Source organism: Elephas maximus, chromosome 23 (genome assembly GCF_024166365.1).
Source record: "Elephas maximus indicus isolate mEleMax1 chromosome 23, mEleMax1 primary haplotype, whole genome shotgun sequence".
NCBI classification, from domain to species: domain Eukaryota; kingdom Metazoa; phylum Chordata; class Mammalia; order Proboscidea; family Elephantidae; genus Elephas; species Elephas maximus.
The window spans coordinates 28,037,029-28,056,253 of NC_064841.1; the positions used below are offsets into that span (position 1 = coordinate 28,037,029).

General features: G+C 40.9%; 1 protein-coding gene across 4 annotated transcripts in view; it reads right to left on the reverse strand.

Annotated features, from left to right (window-relative positions):
• The window catches only part of FNDC3B (fibronectin type III domain containing 3B), a 391,440-nt gene that overhangs the window by 36,138 nt on the left and 336,077 nt on the right, over positions 1-19,225 (reverse strand). For all 4 annotated transcript variants that reach the window (XM_049867193.1, XM_049867190.1, XM_049867192.1 and 1 more), the window contains one exon: positions 13,080-13,292. In XM_049867193.1, coding sequence (XP_049723150.1) covers positions 13,080-13,292 — 213 coding nt within the window. The remainder of the gene's footprint in view (positions 1-13,079; positions 13,293-19,225) is intronic.

A 19,225-nucleotide genomic window follows, 5' to 3' on the forward strand; every position in this document is an offset into this window, starting at 1 on the left:
ATCTGGCAATAATAAATCGTGATTTGCTTCCTGCTCGGATGAAAGCCCTCACTGTTTTATCTGATCTCCTTCTCCCCAAAAAGGGCATGTGAAGAACTTCCGGGAGGGGGGGGGGCAGGGGTGGTAGAGCTCCCTTATTTTGTTCTTAAAATGTGTAAAGGAATGGCCCAAATAGATGGTAACTAATTCCTATGTCAGGTACTTAACCAGATACTGAGCCCTCAGTAGGTGGAGGGGAGAAGGCTCTGTCCTGAGTGGGCTCATGGGCTCTAGGCATTTTCAGTGGTCAGGCAGGTCTGGGGGTAGGGAGAGGAAGACGTCAGAAATCCTGAGTTGTGGATAAAACATCTCAAGATGGCCAAACATCAACAGTGTCAATCTCCCACCAAACGCCTGCCTAAAGAAATAGGTCTACTCGTCCTCTTGGGGTCTGAGTCCTAAAGGGGACACACAGGTCCAAGATCAGAAGGGGCTGAGCAATGAGGCAAGACAGTTGTACACAGTGCCTTCCAAGGACTTTCCCTAATCATCTCACTTTGACATGTGACCAAGGGCCAAAGGGAAACATAAAGACAGAGACAGCGAGTCTGCGTATTGTTAACAGTTCATACGTTTCTCACTTATAGGGTCACTATGAGTCGGAATCGACTCGATGGCACTGGGTTTGGTTTTTTTTTTTTTTGATTTCTCACTTTAAAGGTTTTCCATGCCTTTTATTCTTAAGGAAATAAAAGAGGTAAGAACAGAAAGAGAACTGCAAAAATAAGATTATGGGAGATGAGAAAGATTCAGTATTAATCCCTTTTACAGCATGAAACCAGTTTATCACTGTCATTTCCATTTCATGTCATTTTACTCTTTTCAACAAAGAAATGCATTAAATGCATAAGCATATGGACCCCAGTTAAGCTTTATATATAAGTCTGTTTATATATCAGAGAATAAAATTCTTTATAAGATCTTACCCCTCAATTTTAGGTTTCTGGAAAAAATGAAATGCTCTTCTGTCTGGTAACAGTCAATTCGGCACTTCAAGTCTTGTTTCAAGGGTTTTAATCGTGGAAACTTTAAGGGCAAACATTGGTCATACGTTTCTTCAACACCTCCTAAAGAACTGGGGACTTGATAGAATCTCAATAAATGCAGGTTCTGAGACCTGAACTGGCTCTGCAGACCACGAAACACCAGCAAGTTATTTAACATCTTTGTGCCCATCTCAGCGAGCTGTTGTGAAGTTTAAATGGGTTAATAAAAGGAAAGTGCTTTGAACAGTCCTGGCATGTAACGATCGCTCATGAAGTGCTAGTTATAATTACTTTATAATGCTGAGAACAAGATTTTAAGAGAGCTCCATTCTACCTTCTGAGACACTATCTACGTCACCCTTGGCTAATACGTAGTTTTTTTCCTTTTCTTTTCTGGGTGGAAAGCTGGCCGTGTGGTGAGAGCCAACCCTGAGACCAGGCCCTGGCACTGTGAGGTACCACGTGTGGGGCTTCCTCAGCGAGGCTGTTCACCCTCTCTCACACTGTGATGCTTGGCAAGGAGGCCTCCCTCAGAGCCCTGGGGTGGGAATTAAATTCGGTGACTCGTATAGAGACCCAACCCCTGATACAGAGTAGGCCTCAAATAAACATCTAAATCCTAAATTTCCTTCTGGGAGGCTGAAGCATAAAACTACACTCTAACAGTAACTTCTGCTTCTCTCTGTTCTTCCAGTGACAAAAAGACCAATCAAAACATAATAAAAGCACATAAGCCAATGCAAAAAGAATATAGTTTCTTTCACCGTGATGCTATAACTATTTTCCATCATTTCAAGAAACAGAAGAAATAATCTTCTTTATCAGAACCAACAATTTATGGCCAGTTGCATGATGGCCTCTCCAGGAGGCTCCTGTAGGTCAATACCTCCCCTGGCTAGAACTGCTCTGAGAGAGATTAAAAATATTTATCAAATACATGTTTTACAAAGATCAACTTAATTTTTTTCTCTCCTACATCTTTTTTTTTTAAGGCCATCTTAATTTTAAAATTCACTAATGAGTAAGCCAGAGGCCTTTTGTGATAGAATTAAGCGTACTAAACACTCCAAGACACAACGCTTATCTGATGCAGCTACCACATTTTAAACACCACCAAGGATTCTGAGCTTACAGCAAACTTTGCATTGAAGCACAGGACAGCATTCACCCAGCTTTCCCGACCCACCTCTTATATTTAGAGGACCAGGGTCAGTGCGTGGATCCCCCATATTTATGCACCATAGGCCCTGGGACATGGTGTCAGGGTCACACAGAAGAGGTCCTGTTGCCTTGAGGGCCCTGATCCTTACAACTTCAGTGTGCATTGCCCCATGCCCTGGGGGAAGGGAGAAGGCTATTCTCCTGATGGAATGGAAAGAAAGCAGCAGGGAATGGGGAGGACCTGGAGCAGCTGGAGCACATGTATAACCAATGGAAAACCCTAAGATCCTAATATGGTGATTTTGGAGGGTGGGCATGGTCTGGGAAGCAAGACACACACTATGTGGGGAGTCACTCCAGCTCTGCCTTGGGCCATTTCCCTGGTCTGTGCTGCCTGGTGGTAACAGACCAGGCTTCACTCCCTGTACTTTCACACTGTTGGTGGGAGGTGTGGAGCGCAGGAACTCAGACTCAGGAGGACCTGGACTCTAGTCTCTGCTCTGCCCCTTACTGCCAAATCACTCACCTCTGCTAGGTGTCAGCTACTCCCATATCTGAAATATCTACCTCAGAGGTTGTTTTAAGAGTCAAATGAGATAACATGGGTAAAAAGCTCAGTACTGAGCCTAATGTATACTAAGAGTTGAATAGAAAAGACCTAAAACCAAACCTGTTGCCATCCAGTTGATTCCGACTCATAACGACCCTGTAGGACAGGGAAGAACTGCCCCATAGTTTCCAAGGAGCACCTGGCGGATTCGAACTGCTGACCCTTTGGTTAGCAGCCATAGTACTTAACCACTACGTCACCAGGGTTTCCAAGAGTTGAATAGGTAGCAATTATTAGTGGCTTCTAACTCTGTACCAAAAATACCCCAATATGCCAACATCTAGGACATTGTCTCTAGGGATCTGAGTCAGGGTGAGGTACCCTGAGAACCACGATGGCTCTCAGTTCCCACCATGCAGGCCTCTCTCCAGGTAACTGCGGCTATCCTGGCTTATGCTCCAGTAGGAATAGGTCCCTTTGAATCTGTGCTGTTCTGCTGTACCTGTTACGGCCTGTGCCAGACGTTTAGCTCTTCCAAAACCAGTTACCAATCTAATTTGGTGGCCAAGCAGAAAGAATGAAATGTCTGCTGTTATTTTCACTACATGAATGCTCCTGCACTGACAGGAACAAGAATGAAATAATATATGTACAGCAGATGGCAGTTCCTGGAATGTAGTACGTGCTCAATATTGTTGCTGAGCAATTTTTCTATCAGTTCAGGCTAAGGCCTACACAGTCATAGGCCATCACCAATGGGATCATGGGCTCCTTAAAGGCACCCCAGGAGCCCTGGTTCCACACTGGCAATGCCTGGGAGGGGTCTTCTATGCCACCCACTGCCCCTGCTGCCTGTGGGCATGTGCCTTCCCGAGGCCAGAATTTGCACCTGTAGATCTTGTAACGATGACACTGTGGAGCTAGTAGGAAAGGGGTGGGGTGTGCATGATATCACAAGTCAGGCAGCTCCACTGCCTACCACCAGCACTGTGAGTTCAGGAAGTTCTAACTAGTCCAACAAGCCTTTTCCCTCAGTCTAAACAGACAATCATATTGGTCTCATGACCCAGAGGGACTGAGAGCAACTGTAAGGGGACAGGTGTGGGAGCACCTGTGGGGCTCCACTGCTGTGCTGACCACTGGCTTGTGACCTGCTGTGCTGGTACTATGGGTACAGCATGGTGCATGATAACAAAAGCTCTGCGGTCAGCCTCTTGAGCCAGGTAATCTTGAGCTTTATAGCCAGGAAAGCTGTTTCCTCCTCTTTAAAACCCAACCCAAAACCCAGTGCCGTCAAAAAAGAGGTACAGTAATATTACCTATCCCACAGGATTGGGAGAGTTAAATGAGATAAAGCAAGAAGCATCCATTATACAACGCTTAGCACTTGTAAGTGGTCAACAAATATTAGCCATTAGAGCAAATGATACTGTTATCAGTAACAGAGCACCAAGGTCAATGAAGGATTTATCCTTTTTCAACACTGGAGAAGCCTGTGGGATGCCCCCAGGATCACTTACACCTCCCCGAGGCCTTCCTGAGACGGAGAGACAAGCTGTGCGTGTGACCAGCATCCCTTACCTGGTGAACTTGGGCCGTGGACTGTTGCTGAAGGCAGATGAAGCTGGCAGTAGCCCGCCCTACATCAATGGTGTTCGTTACATGGAAATTTGGGTGTTTTTACAAAGGGAAAGGAAAAATGGGGAGAAACACTGTCCTGTACTTGGGAAAGGGAAGCATAAACAGGGCAGAAGTTTGGGTGGGCCGTTAAAAGTTTACAGTCTAAATGAATTTATGGCTCTGCCCCAACTTGCTACAGCTTTGACTGCAATGTCTTCTTAAAACCAGCCACTTCAGTGGTAACAAGCACGGGTCTTGATGTTGATGATTTATCAGTGATGTAAAAGAACTTTCTCCTCTCGTATCTGTGAATATGGAATGATTTTGCTTATTCTGCTCGCCTGTCGGAGTGCTCCATAGGGGAGCCAAAGAGCACAAAGAAGTATAAAGACCTTGGCTGTAATGCAGAAGTCAGCTAGCTTCACTATGAACTTGAACAAGACAGGTAACTTTCCGAGGCTCATTTTTCAGACATTTCGGAAAATAATAACTGCCCTGCTTATCTGACAGGAATTTTTATGAGACCCAAGTGAAAGAACTAGGCAAGTTCTGTAATTCCTTATTAAATATACACTAGGAAGGCAAACAACAGATTCTTGGTACTTTCAAGAAATTCTAGGGAAAGGCTATACTTTTAATCTTGGCATTTTAGGCTTTAACATTGTGAAAAATGACTTTCTTGCACTGAAGTGCAGTTGAAGGAAGAGTTCCGGCATGTTATATCTTTAGTGGTCCTTTATTTTAAACCATTTCAGAGGGAAATGATGGCATATAAAGAATTTCACTTTAAAGTCTGTTTCCTTAAGATGGTTTTGTAGCAAAAGTAACATCCTAGAGTGCACCGAATGGCTTATAACTTATTCAAAAAGCCAAAAATCAACCCCCCCCCTGCTGCCCGGTCAACTCCAACTCATAGCGACCCTATGGGACAGAGTAGAACTGTCGACCTTTTGGTTAGGAGCCATAACTCTTAACCACTATGCCACCAGGGTTTCCTAACTTGTTCAGGTAGAAAATAAGATATTGCTTAAGCTTTTGTGTTTACTACCTTGTTGCTATTTTATAATTCCTAGGTCCATTACAGGCTGACAATCAAAAATCTACTGCTGTTGAGTTGAATCCAACTCATAGACAGGACAGAACTGCCCCCATAGGGTTTTCAAGGCTGTAATCTTTACAGAAGCAGACTGCCACATCTTTCTCCCTTGGAGCAGCTGGTGGGTCTGAATTATTGACCTTTCAGTTAGCAGCCCAGTGCTTTTAACCACTGTGCCACGAGGGCTCCTCCTTACAGGCTGATAGCAGCCCATTAATATTAACTCCTAAAATGATCTAGCCTGCTGACCTAAAATGGCCTGTAGCTTACTAAAGGCCTGCAAATGGCATCTTTCAAAACACATTTCACAATATCACAAATCAACAGCTGTTAATAAGCTCAGTATGGCCATATTCATTAACAATGACAGACCACTGCTTTTGAAAATTTTCCCCCTTAATTTCCTTGGGCTCCATCGATTGTATGTGTGTGCAATCCCCTACACATTACTGAACTGGTGCTGGGAATGGAGAATGTTCAAACAGGAATGTATAGGACATGCTCTCACTCTACAAAGAATACAGCCCTGTCACTTGTACGTAGCAGCAAATGGCATCATGTGGGGATACCTGAAGCAGGGAAGGTGTATTTCCTAAGCTGATTTTGATGTTGGTGACAGGTCCTTGCTTGTAGATTAAGCATGAGAAGTGTTAAGAGCTATTTACAAAAGACTAATGAAAATAAAAAGGGGTTTAGTTCCTACCCCTGCTATCTCCAGCTGTGTATGGATCTTCTAGCTTGTGACCGATCAAGCTGCAACACTTTCGGCTCATAGTTTGAAGTTTTATGCTCTTTTCCTAAGAAAATGTCACTACAGCTATTGATAGGTAGAAACTCTCCACACAGAATAATAAAATTCCTATTTTCAATTAAACTGCACTGTAGACATTGAGAAATATACATACGTATATTATATATATACATATATATAACTTTTTTAAAGTTTTTGGTGAATGTTTACACAGTAAATTAGGTTCCCATTTAACAATTACTACACAAATTATTCAGGGACACTGGTTACATTTTTCACAATGTGTCAATATTCTCGATTCCATTCTAGATGTTCCATTTCCAGTCATCTAGTTTTCCTGTCCCCTTACTCTTTGATCTTTGCTTTAAAGTAACTGTTGACTATTTGGTCTCATATAGATAATTTTTTAAAGATGCACAGCACTCATGGTTGATATTCCTTATTTTATGAGCCTATCTATTATTTAGCTGAAAGGTTAAACATTGATATATTGAAGAAGTTTATACTCAAAGAAAGGATGACTAGAATCTCAGAAGACCATCTGAGAAGCTCAGAAGGTCCCACCCTTCTACCTTCCTTTCAAATACACGCAGTAAATCTCATATTCTAGGAGACTCTTCATAGAGCTTTCTGAATTTCTGCTGTTTGCCTGCTTCGGCTTTGGTGTCCTTGGCCTCAACCCTCTGTGACTTAGAAATAACGGTGAGGAAAGTGCTATCCAATTCCATTCTTTTTTTTTTTTTTAACATATAACTGGGAAGTAAAAATTGTAGTCTGTATTCTGTCTCTAGTCTCAATTAAGATCTCAAATAGTTCATTTACTGCCCTTCACCTCTTGCCTATGCCTAGACACTTCAGCCTGAAAACTCAGTTAGAAATAAAAATGCTTTTGTAACCATTTTTTCCATCAATCGGTTAGAAATGGGCATGCTTAGCTCCATTCTGCACAGGGAGAAACTAAGGCAAAAAGAAGTTAAGGGACGTTATGAATTGAATCACGTCCCTCCCAAAAATATGCACTGTAAATCCTAATTCCTGTACTTGTGAATATCCCATTTAGGAATAGGGTTTTCTTTGTTATGTTAATGAGACCATATTAGTGCAGTGTCTTAAACCAATCACTTCTGAGAGATAAAAAGAGTAGATTAAGCACTGAGAGAAGGAAGCACACAGGGGGAAGACAGATGCCAGGCCACCAGAAGACTGTGAAGAAGCCCAGAAACAGAAGCTGAAAAGAGACAAGGACGTTCCCCTAGACCTGAGAGACAGAGAAAGCCTTTCCCTACAACTGTCACCCTGGATTCAGGCTTTCAGCCTCCTAAAACTGTGAGAAAATAAATCCCTGTTCGTTAAAGCCACTACTTGGGGAATTTCTGTCATAGCAGTACTAGATAACTAAGGTAAGGGATGAGCCGCTAGTCAACTAGAAATTCAGTAACAGATCTGAGACTACAATAAGATTTGATACCCCCATCAAGAACCACAGCTGCTTTCTCGTGGTTGAATATAAAAATGCCATTCATCCAACAAGGCTGAGCCTGTGAAATAGGGACTACTCCAGAGAAGCGAAGGAAACTAGTACTGAGGGTCTCTTGTGGCCCTGGCCCTGAACTAGTTGCCTTGAATCTATTTCATTTAATTCAGCAACATATCTCTATAGTAGGTATACACTGAGTTCACTTCTTCCCTCGTGTCCATATATTCTAGCCAGTTTTTCAATTGTTGTGTGTACACACACACACACACACACACACACACACATATATAAAATACAACTTCTGCCAATTTGACACCAACCACTTCTAGTAGAGTCCTGGTGTCTATTCTTTCAGAGTTTCTCTATACAGATCATTTTCTGTTATTCCTCTCCTACAGCGAACAGGTGGTCATACTATAAACATTACAAAGCTCCTCCGTGTTGGCTGGCTGAAGAGAAAAGTGTCACGGGAAGAAGGGCTGAATTAACGGAGAGCAAGTGGTAATTGTCCACTCTATTATATCCCTTTCCTCAACCCCAATTATCCTGGAGCCTTGCTTTACAAAACACTGGCTGTCTGACTGAACTCAACAACAGATTAACCATAACTGCATTCCTGGAATTTCAGTTCCTCCTGCCTCAGCGCTATATACAATTATCAGGGAACATGGACCCGTCAGGGCCAGGACGAGAATTAGCATCAGCTCAAATTCTGTTAGGGCAGCATAATGTTTCAGTTCAATAACACAGACAATGCATCTTCAAAATTGTCAGTGCCATGTTACAATCTTAAAACACAACAGCTAATCTTGTTTTTCCGATTCCTGTATTAGGTTAACCCAGCATTATGAAAATGCTTACTTTGGGTATATCTTTGTCTTGCATACATAGGAACCAAAGACATTCAGATTTTCTGGTGCGAGATCTGTTAAGAATAACAGACTTAATCACTCTAAGACCAAATGAATCTAATTGTCTTTTGGTTGAAACTAAATAAAATGTCATGTACTGTCTGCTTACTGTTTCATGTCAGTCTGTATCCTCAGCAAGACAAGATCCTTATAGATAGACCATGTAGCTCACAAGGTCTAGTACATCACAGAAATTCTAGAAAAAGTTGCTGACTGAATGACCATAATCTAATTATTAGGGATAAACTTATTCCTATGGATATAAAGCACTGCTTTGATGCTGCTACATAAATATGTAACTGGTGAGTTTGGACTGGGACACTTGTGAGTCAAAAGCTTGAATACACGGGAAACAAATGTCGGGGGAAAAACCCCACAACTTTCCATATAGCAAATCCAGGTGATCTGGATGAATTCTAGGTTGACTTACCTTGAGGCTAGGGGTTAAGGAAGATGTCCTTTGGGATTCCTCCCGTTTATATAAAATAGGCCCAAACTTCAGAAAAATAAGTCAGAACAGAAAGTGGCACTCACTTGCAGAGAGACCCAGGTGCTTTTTCTAATCACTAGCTTCCGTCATCCTAAGGCTCTTCGATGTGGGGCTACAAGATTGGAGTCCTTGTAAGGCTCCCCAACTTGTCACTTTCTTTACATTAGATGCCATTCTGCTCTCCTCCCCTAATATCTCATACATATGAAATCTTTAAGCCACCCACATCATAATTTGGCTACCTCAATGAGCATATGTTGAAATAGTTCAACTTACCTCAAAACACCCTGTTTTCTTTGGGGCTTTGCTTTTGCCAGAGCGTTGGATTTAACACTACAGATGTTTAAAGTGCCCCACGCAGTGACTTTTACCCTGCCTAGAGGTGAGTTCTCACTTTGATGGCCATGAAAATCTTTGCTGCTTCAGCCAAACAGGAATTCTCTTTATTTTCTACTTGGCAGTCACTACCCTAAGTCCTTGAAACAGTATGGGGTGGGAGAAAGGGGATGAGAGATATGAGGTGGCACCTGTGACTCCCCTAAGCCCTCCAGGTACCATTCTAGGTAGTGGTCTCCTGAACAGTAACTGCTACTCCAACGCACTGCAGCATAATGCAATATTCCCGTATCTAGAAATCGCTCTCTCTCCTTTTAGTCTTTTGCTTTTTTCTATGGGAAGTCAAGATAACTTGGCAGAGGAGTAAGGTCACCTCCAGGATGTTTCAGAGACTCCCAGAACTTCCTGTTTTGAACCTCAAGGGGATAAGAATTTGCCAAATAAAATTTATTTTGGGAGTAGGTGTTCAGGCATAAGACCTATTTTAATGTCTCTTAACAAGAACTGTGGGTTCAACTCCGTTTCTCATGAAATGTGCTACTGAATCTCTAATTTGGACATTAAATGGCCACTCTTAAGTGACGTTAGTATCTTCCTATTTTCTTACCTGTCAAAAGCCAAGCTAAAATACAAAGACAAAGAGACGATGTGCCCCAATCGTTTATAAGGGACATCTTTTCAGTGAAGGATTTAGTTCACAAATGATCTACAAAGTTTCATTGCTTCAAAGTGAAAAGGGAAGGAGATATGGGAAGAAACTCAGAAATCATCTCAAGTTCCATTCTTTTATTTTATAGTTGAGGAAAAAGTGAGAGCAATAGTTTAGTGGTCAAAAACTACCCAACACTTTAATCTGACAATTACCCAGCATGGACTCATTAACTTTCATTGCGCTTCTGCTGCACGCTATGTTTTAAGAGCATCACTGGCATGGCTGGCTTGGACGGCTGTACGACGTACGCATCTGCAGCTCTCCTTTCAGATGCCTACAGCGACCCGTTAGGGAAGTGTTCATGGCAAAAGAAATATTCTGAGAGCCGACAGCTAAGAAAGTAAATTAAGACCACAATGAAACTTCTCTTTCGTTCTCTCCTTGGCCACAAAATATATTACCATTTTACCGTATTTACTGTTTTGCCAAAATGGTAATACGTTGCTGGTTGAAGAAGCGAATGCATATGCTAAGAACAGGTGCATTTTCTCCAAGAGCCACAGCTAGAAACCACTGTAGGAATACAAGTTCAATGGAAAGGACAGCTGCCACTCTGAAAGCAGACATTGCCCCCTTCAGTGGGAGAGGCCAGGACCAAATCCTTAAAGAACCTGAAGGAGACTAGAATGGACAAAACCTACCCTAATATCAAGTATTATGATGTAACTAACTCAAGTTGTTTTCCCCTGTTTCTCATGAGTCAAGATCCAAGGTTAAAGGTTTAGATGAAAGCGGCTGTTCACTACAAGAGTTCAGTTTCAAGACACTAAGGAAGGTCATCTTCAAACTAAAATTAGACCAAGCTTTCATTCTATTAAGTCCCAGGAAAATTATTCTACAAATAGAATGAGAATTTATTATGCTCTATTTTCCCATCACTTTAATAACTTTCTGAGACCACTGACAAATCTAATTTAAAAAAGATAAATTTGGAGTCTAGCTCTTAAAATTAAGAAAAATACTGTTCCTAATGGTAAGTTTTCTTAAATTGCTATTTAAATTTAGGCGAGTCTTTTATTTGATTAACAAGGTGAACCCTGGGCATTTCTTTGGAGGAAGAGCATGCATTGATTACTAGATTCTGCACTATTTTATCTCTGGCACATTTAAATATCTCATGACAGTGTGCTCATCTGGACAAGCGCTCACGGAGCTTTTGTTCTGAGCCCAGGAACTGCTCTGAATCATGTAAAAAACTAGATCGGACCGAGCGTCTGCCCAGCCTGTCCAAGGCACTCTCTGGCCACTGCCCCTGGCAGGGTGGGAATGCAACAAGATGGGCCCGGGGTTGTTTGGAGGTCTTCACTCTCCCCGCATTCCTAGAGTTAACAGTAGAGGCAGCTGCACTGGGAGGCAGGAGGCATCGGCTCCCTGAAGCGGTACAACTAGAAGACAGTCTCTAAAGAGGGTCCTCTCTACCACCAATGGAAGCTAAAAGCCCAGGAGAAAATGCGAAGACTTGTTTACAAATTTCCCCCAATGCTAGCTTTATACATTTATCATGATTTCTGTTCGTCCATAATTCATGCTCTTACCAGTCCTCTACTGCTGAAGGGTCCCCTTGCCTGTAAAATAACAAGCCTGTGAAAACTCATCCACAGGCACAGAGCACAGAAAGATCTGTGGACTGGTGAACACGAATTTAAACTCTAACAAACCTCTCAAAAGAAGCCTTACTTTGTGCGTTTTCTACAACAGCACTGGTTTCCCAATTGAATACTTTTTGTTTTTCAGTAGTCAAATCACTGGGTTTGCCTGGTTCTTCAAAGTTAAGTTCAAACGGCACATCCTTCAAGAAGCCTTTCCTGATCTTTGCAACCCGGTGGTCTCCACCGTCTCCAAACTCCCAGAGCACTTTCTCCTATGGCCCTAATGTTCCACAACTACTTGTGAATTGATATCATGCTCCTAGAGGCAGGGTCCTTTTTTTTCTTAATCTTGGTCCCCACTGAAGCCACCTCAAACAGTGCCTTCCAACAACAGGACTCCACTGGTGCAAAATGATCAGAGCACTGGAGGGGTGGAAACTGACAGGGGTTTCTGTGATAACTAGAATTGGCTCCCCTTGTAAAGGAGTGGAAATACCATACTGCAAAAAGGGAAGACAAACACTTCTATACTAACACTGGTTTAGTGCTTCAACAGGGATCCCACAGGGAGGCGGCAGCGTGTGACTATCCCATCAGGCTGTCTTGGTTTTATGGTGATCCCCCACCCCCTTTGCCTGATTCTCCGATTTGGACTTTTGGCAACAGAACATTCTGTCACCATTAACTTTTGCTCTGCTTCTAAATTATTCCTAAATACAGTTCAGCTGCCCATCTTCTGATGGGCCACTTTGAAAGGAAATGAAGTTAGGTTAAAAAAAATACTAAGTGAAAGGCTGGATTTGATTTCTATAACCAAGAGTGTTTTCTGGGCATGAGTCTTATAAAGAATCTCCTATTTGCTCTGGCTAATTTGATATTGCATTGCCCATAGTTACAGAGAACAATCCCCATCTGTACATCACCCACAGCTATTTCAGATTGGTAAACATGTTTGTTCTGATGATTACTGAATATTTAAAGAGGTAACATCTCTTTCTGAATCTTATTTCCCTCCGCACTTGTGACTAATATGACGTTATTACATAGCATGTAGTTGAATGTGACAATTTTCTTTTTAGATAATTTCTCTCCATTATCTGGGTTCACGAAAGGCAAAAAACAAATACCAACAACAAAACACCTAATCACATGTAGGAAAATTTGGATCTTTAGAATGTTTAGTTTAGAAATTCCAAATGGAGAATGGAGGGTACAACTTTGGGTATAAAATGCAGGATTCAAATACACAGGGTACCTTTCAACAAGGAGGAACAGCGCTTTTGGGGACAGATGAACAAGTAACACTTCATCCGCAAGCAAACGCCACGGGCTTTTCCCGTGGCCCCTCACCTGCACCTTACCTCTTGTTCCTGTCCTCCAGCTGCAGCGTATACACCATGTCATCAGCAGCATGTGTCTTGGAGTTACTGTCTCCCCACTTTAGCTTCAGGCTCTGAGGACCAGCTGCAGCACATTCTAGCCTAGGAGGCAAGGGTGGTAATGGCCGAGTTTTTGCTTTAATGAACTGACTAAATGGTCCAGCTCCAATTTCATTTATAGCCTGAATTCTGATCCTGGGAAAAGGAAAAAATACAGACAATGGAGTTTAAGAAGCAGCAATTCTTCACTCAAAATAAACATTGCATGGAGTGTTTCTGACTTGCCCCTAAAGCAATCCTGTAATGTAGAATAAAGAAAAATAAGTGGAAGTAACTCAAGATAAATAGAGACCTGGGCCTCTCAGAGGACAGATTACACTCTCCATATCAAACAGCAGCAAAAAAACAAGATACCCCTCAGTTCTTTAAATTAAAAATAAAACAAAGATCTGTTGTCTGAGGGAAGACCTCCTAAAGGCACGGCTTTGTATTTTCTTCTAGCCAACCTGATAAGCCTCAAAATTTGTTTTGGAACTAGGTGGGGTATGAAGAATAAATGAAATAAGAGAACGAATGAATCTTCTTTAGAGTTCAAAAACAAGGACAACAACTCCTCAATAGTTACGGGGCATTTCTCCTCCCCTCCCCTTCTTGCCAGCCTCACCCACCAATCTCAGGTGTGCTAGTAGCCGGGTGCCATTCGAACATTCAAAAATCTTAACTGGATGCTTAGTAGGTGCAGTCCTATGGTAATAAAGATACATCAACACCACCCTTATGGTCTAGGAAGTTAAAATCGAATAAAATGTATATCTAATATCCTATTATCATTCCTTTTTTTTGCTCCTCTACATTCTCACTAGTCAATCGAATGTCAGAAAACAACATATTAATGGCATTGCTCTATCTTTGTCCTCCACAACGTTCCTGCAGTACAGCAGTGATCACATGTTCTTGAAGCGTCTTCTTGACATTTGAAGGCCTGCACATTGCTGCCACCTCCTCTGCTTCTCTAACCAAAGGTTCCAGCGCCCCCTGCTGGTGCTTCCTCTCTTTGCTGCACAGCACAGGCATTTCCTGCAATTCTCTTAAGTGACCTGCCACATTTCTACAGCTCCTGAGTCTACAGCTCCTCTCATCTCTCCGTACCCCATTTCTAGCCCTCTGGGGGAAACCTCTACCGAGAGGTACACGGATCTCACTGAGTTGCCTGAGCAGAGTGATGTCATGAGTTTTAGAGGTCTTAGTATTTAAATTTAATGTGAATTTAAAACAGAGTTTCAAGACACATGAGAATAAAAAATATGCTTGGAGAAATTCTTAAGCAATAGGTTGGTTAAAAATATTCTTATAATTCTGTTTTATGTACCTCTTGTACAATTATTGCTTATAGTTAAATAGAAAATATTAAGTGTTATAATACCTAAACTCGTCATGTGATTTCAAATTAGCCTAAATTCTCCAAACGTAGCCAACTTAAAGATAATGTCAATCAGCAAGTCAACCTAATAATATGCCTATAAATTCAGAGAAAAAAAAAAAGTTAATTCCAGGAGAATGAATACTCTACTCTGTCTCTCCCACGGAATGCAGCTGTTAAACCTGGACAAAAAGTCTCTGAAAAGTTAATAGTAGTGGGAGGATTAGAGAAGCCCAGAATTCAAAGTACCACCTTTCCCCTCCCATTCTCCCCTGGCCTGGACTCAGGGCAGTCTGAAATCCAGAAGGGGACGTCTGTGTGGACAGAGAATGCTCCAGGACAAGCCTCTAGTTCTGGCTCAAGGAGAGAGAAAGAGGTCTCCCAGTGCTCCCGGGAGAGTAGGGGAAATCCCTCGTTCCTCTTGTTTGTTTATTTCTTTATTCCATTCTCTCATGCCCTGCCCCTAAGCAAGCTCATCATATTAACGGTCTCAAGAAGAAGAAACACATGGTCATAGCAATTGATATAGAAAAAGCATTTGACAAAATTGAACATCTATTCATGATAAAAATTCTCAGCATACTAGGGATAAAAAGGAATGTCCTTAACCTGAAAAAGGGCATCTACAAAAAAACCTACAGCTAACATCATACTTAATGGTGAAAGGCTCTTTAAGACCAGGATGAGGCGAGAATGTTGACTATAACCACTCCTGTTCGACATCATGCAGCAGGAGTCCTGGTCAGTGCAAAAAACATAAGAGGAAAAAAAATAAAAAAAGGTATAGAGATAATAAGGAAATAAAACTGAAACTACAAAATTGGTTAAAAAAATTAAAAAACCTAAATAAGCAGAGAGAGATATGGCATGCATGAATAAGAAATTGATCTATAGATACGATGAGATACGCCAATAAAATTCCAGCAGGATTCTTAGTAGATATAGGCAAGCAAATATCTAAATGTTATGTGGAAAGGCAAAGGAGCCAGAATAGCTAAAATATATGTGGAAAACTGGACTAAAGTTAGAAGAATCACTACCTGTTTGTAGGGCTTACTATAAAGCTACAGTCATCAAGACAGTGTGGTGCTGGTGAAGAGACAGACACATAGATCAATGCAACAGAGCAGACTCCCGAAACAGACCCACACAAACATGGCCAATTGGTTTTTTGACAAAGGAGCTAAAGCATTTCAGTGGAGAAAGGACAGCCATTTCAATCAATGGTGGTGAGTTTTCTACCAAAAGGAAAAAAATAAATAAACCTCAACTTAATCTTCATACTTTCTATTTAATTTAAACTGATTATAAATCGAAATGTAAGCTATAAAGCTTTCAAAAGAAAACACAGGAAGAAATCGTCAGTACCTACGATTAGGTAAAGACCTTTTAGCTATGACACCAAAACTATGACCCACAGAAGGAAAAAGATGAACTGAACTTCATTTAAAAAAAAAAAAAATTGTACTGCTAAGAGAATGAAGACAAGCTACAGACCGTGAGAAAATACTTGCAAATTACATATCTGAAAAAGGAATTATAGCCAGGATGTATAAAGACACTAAAAACTTAACAGTAAGAAAACAAACAACCCAATTAAAAATGGGCTGAAGGCTGGAAGAGACACTCCACGAAAGAGGAGATACAGATGGCAAACAAGCAAATGAAAAGATGTTCAACAACATTAACCATTCCCAAAACCCCAATGCCGTCAAGCTGATTCCGACTCATAACAACCCTATAGGACAGAGTAGAACTGCCCCATAGAGCTTCCAAGGAGCACCTGGTGAATTTGAGCTGCTGGCCTTTCTGGTTAGCATCTGTCACACTTAGTCACTACGCCACCAGAGTTTCCTCATTAACCACTAGGAAAAAAACAAATTAAAACCACGAGGAGACACCACTATATCCCTATTAGAGTGACCAAAAAAAAGAAAAAACAACAATACCAAGTGCTGGCAAGAATATACAGCAACTTGAACTCCCATAAATTGCTGGTAAGAATGAAAAATGGTAAATCACTTTGGAAAACAGTTTGGCAGTTTCGTATAAAGTGAAATATACGCTTAACGTATGACCCAGCAATTCTACTTCTATGTATTTACCCAAGACAAATTAAAACTTGTGTTTACTCAAAAACCTGCACACAAATGTTCACAGCCACACTATTCATAATTGCCCAAAACTGGATGACCGTCTGCCTCACAGTTTGGAAAGCAGCAAATACTTATCTCTGATAAAGCCTATTGCCAAACCTATTGCCACTGAGTGGATCCTGACTCATAGCAGCCCTATAGGACAGAGTAGACCTGTCCCCCATAGAGTTTCCAAGCAGCACCTGGTGAATTCAAACTGCTGACCTTTTGGTTAAGAGCTGTAGCTCTTAACCACTACGCCACCAGGGTTTCCTATTTCTGATAAAAGATGGCAAAAAATTCCATTTAAAGGGCCTTACTTTTCCCAGATTCTATTATACGAGGGGCACATCAGGTCTCTTGAAGATAACGCAGTAGCAGTCTCCCAGTGTAACACTGAAAGACTAAAATAAACTCTTCCTTACCTCCCAACATGAGTCTTACAAAACAGCTTTATGATATTAATGCAAGAATTTTTTCTTTTCTATGATTGGAAAGTAATAGATTTTTCTGCAAAAGGTAGTCATCATGACAGGGGAAATTACTACCCTGGTTTCCTTCTCAAGAAAGCGCTAAGACTCAGTCTGTCTTCAACAGTGTAGTAAATTTCTGTACCTACACAATATATATTAATGCCCTTCTGTTGTCCAAACTACCATTTCTTCCCTATATGTTAGGACTTTCTTCCCTATAATCTTACAATCCTGAGGCAAAGATGTTTTCTTCCATTTTCCATAGCCCTTCAAAGCCAAGCTCACCGTTTTTCCAGGTGGTTTTATCATTTTGCACCATGCAGCCCCAAAAGCCCTTGGCTATTATAATAAAGGAAGTGAGGCAATGGGTTACTCGAGACTGTTGTTCTGCTCAGACAAAAATAAAAAAGTTAGAATAGCTCCATCGTTTAAATCACTGAATCAATTAAAGTTTGTAAGAAAAAAGTACTGAGATTTAAAAATAAATTTAGCTTTAATATTTGATTTCTTTTGTAAATTCACTTATTTCCCCAAAGGCTCCAGAGTATTGTGATAAATACTGGGTTCCAAAAAGAATACTATAGTATTCTTGGAAAAATTATCTTATACCTTTAAGAGATGGTTTCCTTATCAATAAAATGAGAATAGTAACACCTCCTGCATTTACCAACAGGATTGCTAAATTAAGAAAAAGGATACGGGAAACGCTTTATCATTTTTAATACTTTATACTCCACCATATAATATGAAAAGGACGCAGGATGGCCAAAGCATGTGGTGAAGGTGAAAGTGCTAATTTATGGGATTATCATTCTTATGCCTTCTTTTGAGACTATCGTTCTTTTCCAACAGTAGAGAGAACGTGCTGACCATCCGTCAGGAAGGGGCAGGGCACACGGAGGTGCATCTTCATTTCAGCTGTACTGTTACCATCACTCCACTTTATAACTCGAGTAATTTACTGACACTGTCTATGTCTTTCCTCTCTCTGAATTATGGTCAAGGGCCCAGGAGCAGTAAAAAAAGATTGCCTTAAGGTGACTTCTTTTTATGTCATCCTCAGGAAGGTGAGGGTGAGAGAAAGAGCTTGGGAACAGATGAAAGTGCTGTAGATGACGAGCACCATGACAAAAACCATGGAGAACTTGCTCTGTTCAAGGGCCTCTGCTATGGAATAGGAACTATTATTATCTTCGCTTTTAGAGATGAAGAAACTAAAATTAAACTTAAAGATGTTAAATACTGTGACCTAAATGACACAATGGAGACCAGGTGCTGAAGCCTGGATTTGTTGTAAGCATTATTATCTCTAATTTCCACACTGACTCCCTCAGGTAGGAATTACTTTGTCCATTTCACAAGAACCTGGCTTGGTTCACTTGCACTGATCTACAAGGTGGGTAGAGGCCAGAACTGGCCACAAAGCTCTGCTGTCGTAACTAGGACCAAACACAGCTACAAATCCAATGGAGAGACAATTTTAATTCAAACCACACTTTCAGTTCAACAATAACTACCTTCTGTCAATGAAATAAACATTTAGGACAATCAAGTTTATTTTCACATTATTCAGTTTTCCACCCTGAAATCAACTACCCAGATTTTAAAGATATTCACTTTAACCTATCTTGTATTTTTACAAAACAGTTTCTGCATGGAAAATATCTCTTTGTATACTGATATGATGAGCTATTAAACAGTTCTAAAGATAAAGTGTCACTAAACTCAAAATTGCAATACAACCCAGGAACCAAGAAAATGAAATGAGGCAATGTCTTGTTGTATTCTGGTAAAAATATTAAGAACTCTAACCCTAGGAAGCTAAGGAACTTGAACCAAGACTAAGGTAGCTATTTTTTGTTTGTTTGTTTAGTTTTATTTTCAGATGAAAAATACAGTCTGTGAAAATAATTTCCAATTCCAGTAAAAGGTGACATGGGAATAAGGGACTATGGCAAAATAAACACTAACTTGAGGAATAATTCCAAGAATGAGATGAAAAGAAAAAAATTGAGTTTGAAGTTTTATTAAAGTCTACCTCAAACCCAAACTTGAGACGTTTTCTCTTTAATGAACTAACACGTTAATACTGACATTGAG